The 7,356-nt window shown below is 49.5% G+C and overlaps 1 protein-coding gene across 1 annotated transcript; it reads left to right on the plus strand.

The window, feature by feature from the left end:
• The first annotated feature begins 1,701 nt into the window (after positions 1-1,701).
• RBP5 (retinol binding protein 5) lies at positions 1,702-6,402 on the plus strand. Its single transcript, XM_003410663.3, has 4 exons — positions 1,702-1,893; positions 2,489-2,667; positions 5,349-5,450; positions 5,874-6,402. The coding sequence occupies exons 1-4, from the start codon at positions 1,821-1,823 to the stop codon at positions 5,925-5,927; spliced, it is 408 nt and encodes a 135-aa protein (XP_003410711.1). The 5' UTR covers positions 1,702-1,820; the 3' UTR covers positions 5,928-6,402.
• The last annotated feature ends 954 nt before the right edge of the window (positions 6,403-7,356 follow it).

The raw sequence follows: 7,356 nt of genomic DNA on the forward strand, positions 1-7,356 counted from the left end.
AAGGTAGGGGACTTGCAGTGGCTTCTATTCGGTTCCTCTCCAGCCCGGGGTCCTCACTCTCTCTCTCACTCCCACCCCATCCCCGCTACTGCAGGATGACGTCAGCACAGCCAGGCACGGATTGATGGGGCTGCTGGCCAATCAGGTGACTGGAGGGGCCAGGTGCTGCAGGGGGGGAGAGGACCAATGGTGCTGGGAAGCAGGGGCGGGAGAATGTGGTAGGCCTTTTTTCCCCTGACTGCAATTGGGGAGCGCAGGGGAATTGCGGGGGCTGGGGAGGAAGCTGGAGAGCCATAGAGGGGGTGGGAAATACGAGGGACGTTGGGAGAATCTAGAAGCTGAAAGCAAGGGGGTGGGGAAGGGACGACGTCAGCCGAGACCTGAGGAGGTGGGGAGGGGCAGTATCCACGTCACCCCTCCAACTCTGCATTAACCCCTTTTCACGACCCATTCCATCAGCAAGTCCCTGCTGCGTGCTTCCTGGGTACAGCGAAGCAGCGCCCTCAGCCTCTACCAGAGAAACCCTGGCATTTAAGCCCCCAGCCCCAGGACTTGAGGAAACCTAGGGACATCAGCAGGGGGAAGGGCTCTGGGGCTGGAGAAAGCATGAGATATTTGTGCTCCCCTCACACCCACCTGTTGGGACTGTTCATCAGCAGCTGGAATGTCAGGCCCGCGAAAATGGATCTATCCCGCAGTTGTTGCCACTGCCGACGTTCCCTGCCCCCTCTTCCCGATTTCTCTACTCAAACCAAGATGAGCCAACCCAACCGATCCTGAAGCGGAGGAAGTTAGGAGGCTTGAGAGAGAGTGGGCAGTTGGGGAGGCGTGACACACTAAGTTAGGCAGAGGCCTCCAGGGGAATACACCTGGTACACATGGCTGTTTCAGCACTGGGGACTTGGGGTGGTGACATCGATGACTCCAAAGGGAGAGGGAAATCCCTGGGTTCCAAGCCAAAGAGTATAAAATTCTCCCAAACAACCAAACTCCGCCCCACTTTCTGCTGAGGACTTCGAACTCTAACTCAACACCTGCTCTGAGCTTGGAAGGAGCAGTTCTCCCGGCACCAAACCCCTTCACTCTTTCTGCAGTCCCCCATCCTCCCCTCTTCCTAGTGACTCTATAGAGCAAAAAGTTTGGGTTCCAGCCCAGCAAAGGTGTCTGAGGGAGCTGTGGGGGCTGTAGAGTTTTCTTCACTGTGGCTCCTGGCCAAACGGCTGTCCCCCTTTATTTTCCTACCTCCTTCTCCTGACACCTTCTAGATCTCTGACTCAGCTCAGGGATCTCCGGTATTGTTAGAACTCACACCTAGGTGGGCCTGTGAGAACCCCAACTACTCCTCATAGCCAGGCCAGTTGCAGCTCCCTTCCAGGAGACTGCCCCTGTGGGCTCTGGGACTGTTCCCAGCTCTTTCAGGAGGAAAAACAGGGTGGAGGCCAATACTGACCTTTGGAAAGGTTCAAGTCTTGGATGACTGGCAGCCCAGGACCCTGGACTCCTCCAGGTTCCTTCCTCAGGAAAAGCGGAGGTCAGGCACAACCTTGCCAAGGCCCTGCCCTTCCCTCAGGCTGCCCAGCAGACACTAGCCCCAAACTCAACATGGGCGGAGGGAGGAAGTCTCACAGGGACTCTTATTGCAACAGGGCCCCAGTCCTATAAAAGCCCTGGAAAGCAGAAACTTTACACAGGCCGGTTTCTCCCTGTGGAGGGCTGCCTGGAATCTCTCAGCCCCACCTGCCAGACAACATCTTCACTCCCCTCACCTTCTCTCCTGTATCCTCCTGAAATTTTAATCTCCATTTTGGCCCACCTGGACAATGCCTCCCAACCTCACCGGCTACTACCGCTTTGTCTCACAGAAGAACATGGAAGACTACCTGCAAGCCCTAAGTAATGGCCTCACCTCTCCCAGACCCCTTTCGCTCCCCTTCTTTCTCTTGCCTTCCTTCTTCTCAGTCCCATTGAGAAGGGGGAGTGCTAGCGCTGGAGATTGTGGAAAGGTTTGGGCTGCTGACACCTGACTTGAGATCCAGTTCTAACCAGGGGCAATGCGAAACCAAAACTAGTTGCCGTGAAATCAATTCTGACTCATGGAGACCCCATGTGTGTCAGTGTAGAAGTGCTCCACAGGGTTTTCATGGCTGTGATCTTTTGGAAGAAGGTCACCAGGCCTTTCTTCTGAGGTGCCTCTGGGTGGGTTCAAACTCCCAAACTTCTGGTTTGTAGCCCAGTGCAGGGCAATGCTAAAACAAAACAAAAAATCCCATTGCCCTCAAGTCAATTCCAACTTAAAGCGACCCTATAGGACAGAGTAGAACTGCCCCAGCGGCTTACAACGAACGGGTAGTGGATTCAAACTGCCGACATTTTGGATAGCAACCAAGCTATCCACAGTTAAGGGAAAGCTCACAGCCCTGAGATACTGCTTGTGTTGAGGAAGCTCCCGTGGGCTGGCAGGACCCTTGCTAAGAGATTACCCCCACAGACATCAACATGGCTTTGCGGAAGATAGTGCTGCTGCTGAAGCCAGACAAGGAGATTGACCATCGAGGCAACCACATGACAGTGAAGACCCTCAGCACCTTCTGCAACTACATTCTGGAATTCGACGTGGGAGTTGAGTTTGAAGAGGATCTCAGGATTGTGGATGGACGGAAATGCCAGGTACTTTTCCTTGGACTGGGGGGAGGGGTGGATGAGCAGGTGCCTGTCAACAATTTGGGGCAAAATAAAGTGACCTCTCCTAGCCAGAGCCAGGAAAAATGATTGCCATAGCAGGCTGTGGAGTCCCCAGGCTACAAGTCTTGAGACTAACAGACTCCTGGTGGTCCCCCCACTCTCTCTTACTTCTTCCCCGCCCCTCTTATCACCAGCCAAAAGGGCTAAAAAAGCAGGTCACTCCCAGGCAATGAAAAAACATTTACTCACACTCTAACCTGTGACACAGCTGGTCACCACACAGCCTCTTTTCCCTTCCCCTCTATAACCCTATTTTCCTACATTTCTCACTTGCTTTTTCCTTCTTGGTCTCCTTTGCAAACCCTAGTTCCCCTATTAATCCCTTAAGTGGGGCTTTTCCCCAGTGTTTTGTCCTTGGCTTTCTCATTCTTGTATGTATACCATCTGTGGACTAAATCATCTACACCCACATCTTGAACTAAAACCGAAAACCCATTGCAGTCGAGTCAGTTCTGACTCATAGTGACTGTATAGGACAGAGTAGAACTGCCTCATAGAGTTTCCAAGGTTGTAATCTTTATGGAAGCAGATTGCCACATCTTTCTCCCATGATGCAGCCAGTAGGTTCGAACCACTGAACTTGTGGTTAGTAGCTGAGGGCATTTAACCACTGTGCCACGAGGGTCCCTCACCTTCAACTACCACCTCTAAACTGCCCTTGACATATATGCTCCAGCCAGAGCTATCCCCGGAGCTTCAGGGAGATGGTTTCAGCTGCCTACAAGCCATTTCCATTTGCATGCCCCAAGGTCAAACTCAAATTCATTATCCTTCTACACAAACCAACTCCTCCTTTTATATTTACTGTCTCTGTTAATGTCAATAACCAGCCATCAAACCAGAGACCCAGGAGTCATGATCAATATCGTTTGTTGCCTTACTTCTGTGCCTCCAACACACACACACACCATATATAATTAGTCAAGAAGTCTTTATAATTTTTCTTCACTGTCCATCATAATAGCTACTAGCCACATGTGGCTATTGAACATTTGAAACGTAACTAGTCCAAATTGTGATGTGTTGTAAGTGTAAAATACACATTGGATTCTGGGAGAAAATACAAAAAAAGAAAGAATGTAAAAATATCCCATTAGAAATGTTTATATTGATTACATGGTGACATAATATTTTAAATATTTTAAGTTAAATACGATACATTATTGAAATTTATTTCACCTGCTTCTTTTTACTTTAACATAAAAAAAAATTTATAGCTTCTAGAAAATGTAAAATTATATGTGGCTGGCATTGGTGACTCACATTATATATCTATTGAAGAATACTGTTCTAGATGGCTCTCATCTGTTCCTAACCACTTTCACTCTCACTACGTTAATTCAGGCCCTCATTTCTCACCTGGCATCCAAAATGGCCCCAGCCTTGACCCTCCTCTAACCCACTCTGTGTACCATAGCCACAAGGATCTGTCTAAAATGTAAATGTGACCATATCAGTCCCTGGCTCAAACCCTTCCAGTGGCCATCTATTACATTCCAGTTAAAGTGCAGATGCTTAACTCGCCAGCTCCTCATTTATCTTTCCCTCACATACTCTAGGTTAGAGCCCTTCAGGACTATTTGTCTTCCTCTCTTATCTCTATGCTGTTTTTCCTTGCCAGGATCTTCCCATTATCTCCAATCTAACTAACACCTAACTTTTCTGAAGACTCAGTTCTTCCCTCCTCACTCCTATCCCAACACACTTGCCTGGTATAATAGATGAGTATTTACTGATCCTCTCTAGGGTCGCTATGAGTCGGAATCGACTCGACAGCAGTGGGTTTCATTTTGGTTTTTTTTTTTGTTGTTGTTGTTTCTTCCTGTCTTTTCAAGATTGTGAGCACCTTATCGAGCAGGATCTATCCTATGGAAAAGGGCCTGGGTGGCACAAGTGGTTTGTGATCAACTGCTAACCTAAACGTTGGCAGTTCGAAACCACTCAGTGGCACCATGGAAAAAAGGCCTGACTAACTATTTCCGTAAAGATTACAACCAAGAAAACCCTATGGAGCAGTTCTACTCTGTAACACATGGAGTCTCCGGGAGTCGGAATTGACTCAAAGGCAATGGGTTGGGTTATTTCGTTTTTATCCTACAGGAGGCTCAGATAAAAATAAAATAAATAAATAAAATAAATAAATAAATCAGAATTCACCCAGCTCTGGTTCACGGGGTTGGGACTTCTTTTAAGGGACACTTCAGCTGTGGTTGAAAGAGGAGAAAAGAGATTCTCTGGTGGGGCTCCCAAAGAATCTCTCTTTTTTCCCAAAGGCAGGTCAGACAAAAGTCACCAGAGGACAGTTTCCATTTTCACCCTCCCAATTTCACCCAGAATACCCTTCCCCAACCCCACTCACCCTCAGATCATTTGAGGCAGAGCCACTCGAATATCACTATATAGCAACTATGGCAGTTTGGTGGCCTGTAGGAGTAGGCGACAGGAGTCATGCTGGCTCAGAGCTGCCCATTCACTTAGAATGAAGGCGCTGGGGCTGGAGCAAGACTGTATTTGCTGTGGAGTGATAGGGGGCAGCTGGGGTAATTTGGGAAGCATATCAGGGGACCTGCCTCTCAATCTTTCCTTATTCCTGTCTTCCCCTATAGACAATAGTAACCTGGGAGGAGGAGCAGCTGGTGTGTGTGCAGAAAGGGGAGGTCCCCAACCGAGGCTGGAAACACTGGCTGGATGGAGAGAAGTTGCATCTGGTGAGCTGGGTGAGGGCTGAGGGGGGCAGGCACGAGTAAGGGTGTCTAGAAGAAGGGCCTCCAGCTAGGATGCACCCCTTCCCCCAAGGAAGACCATCAAAGAAGGAAAATATAAGGACTGAGAAGGGTGGGGAGAGGAAGAAATAGAGTGGCCAAGGTGGCCCCCAGGTATAAGTCTGATGACTGTCCATAAATCATAACTGGGAGATGGAGGTTTAGCCATTTCCCATCCCCTGACCAAGCTACCTTCCTTCCTCTGGGGTGAAAAGTTGAGGGTTTGGAACAATGATACAATTCCCCATATATCAAATGCTCTTGTCAATGTATCCTGAAGGACTAAGTGGAGGTCAGGGACTTTGAGAAAGGAGCTCTGGCTGGTAAGGACCTTATTTCTCTGTCTTCATCTCTCTGCTCTCTCCCCAGGAACTGACTGCCAGGGAGGCAGTGTGTGAGCAGGTCTTCAGGAAGGTCAGATAGCCGAGAGGAGCTGAGGGCCTGCTCCAGACAGTGCTGGGCGTCCACCGATCCCTTGTGCTTGTGCCCCCTTCAAACCCAGATGTCCCAGCTCAGCAGTTTCTTCCTCAGGCCACTTCCCATTTCCCCTGCTTCCTCCCTCCCCATGTTAACCTGTAACTTGCAGCCCCCAGGCCAAAGTCCTTTGTTTCTCACATTCCACTACCCTATAGTCAGTTCAAGGTCTGACCTTCTGAATGAAAGAAGCAGACAAAGGGGAAAGGGCCTTTGAGAATGACCACCTCCACTCTCCCTCATGACTCTTTTGGCCCCTTACTTTCCTTCTAAGAAAGAACTCAGCTTTGGGCATTTGAGGATTAGTGAAAATTCAATCTTGGTGGACCTTTTGGAAAACTGTGATGGGGGTTCAAGAATTTAAACAGAAGGTAATGGTAGCTCCATTCCTCCTTTTCCTTGTCCTTTTTCTCAAGAAAGCCTTGTAGGCTCAACAGAACCACTGGCCCTATCTAGTGTCGTCTCCAAGGGATACCCAGACCCTTCGAGACTGTGGGCGGATGGAGCTACTGTTTCCCCCGCAGGCAGCAGAGGGAGCTGCTTGCTGCAATGGCAGCCAAACCAGAAACCCATTGCTGTTCAGTGGTTTCCAACTCAAACAACCCTTTAGGACACAGTAGAACTACCCTGTAGGGTTTCCAAGGAGCAGCTGCTGGATTTGAACTGCTGACCTTCTGGTTAGTAGCTGAGCTCTTAACCACTGCACCACCAGAGAACCTCAATTTGCCTCATCACCCACCTGTACAGGGCTCAAGTGACTCCATGTTTACAAACATCTGAACACACCCTGACTATTTTATACTTCCATCCTACACGTTGGAAAAGAGACATGGGACAGGGAGAGGCCTTTGTCCAGTGCTAGGGAAGTCTGGGAGCTTCTAAACAGTGACCAGGCCTCCATGTTTGCCTGGGGAAGGACAGGCAGCAATAAGGCCAGAAAAGACTGAAAAGGAAGCAGGGGGATAAAACAAGGCCAAGGGAAAGAAAGATGAGGGACATGTGGATGTAAAGGCAACAAGCAGTAGGGGAGAAGACCAGCAGGCCTGGCTAGAGGGATTCTCTACCCTCTGCTTAAAGCCCAGAAGTCTGGAGAGAGGGGAAAAGCAGAGGGTCTGAGGCCAGCAAGGCCCCTTCCCTATGGTCTCAGAGTCACAGTCCTGGAAAATAGCCCAGAAGGGTGGGACCAGTTCAGGGCCAGTGACAAGCCAGCCTCTGGCTTCCTCCCTACCTTCGGGGGCAATGACTCTTGGTTCTTTCAGAATAAAAGTCATGTGAGGCAAGAATCAGATAGAAGTGGGATCAATGTGGGATGGAGATAGAAGTCTGGGTGGCTGGGTTGGGGTGGGCGAGGAGAAGAGGATGGAAAGTCCCTGGCCTG

The sequence above is a fragment of the Loxodonta africana genome, chromosome 4 (assembly GCF_030014295.1).
Source record: "Loxodonta africana isolate mLoxAfr1 chromosome 4, mLoxAfr1.hap2, whole genome shotgun sequence".
NCBI classification, from domain to species: Eukaryota; Metazoa; Chordata; class Mammalia; order Proboscidea; family Elephantidae; genus Loxodonta; species Loxodonta africana.

Bases quoted from the DNA above. Each gene is read 5' to 3' on its own strand.
- RBP5 (XM_003410663.3), top strand. From the start codon at position 1,821: ATGCCTCCCAACCTCACCGGCTACTACCGCTTTGTCTCACAGAAGAAC. The intron at 1,894-2,488 runs GTAATGGCCTCA...TTACCCCCACAG, and splicing joins AGACTACCTGCAAGCCCTAA to ACATCAACATGGCTTTGCGG. The intron at 5,451-5,873 runs GTGAGCTGGGTG...CTCTCTCCCCAG, and splicing joins ATGGAGAGAAGTTGCATCTG to GAACTGACTGCCAGGGAGGC.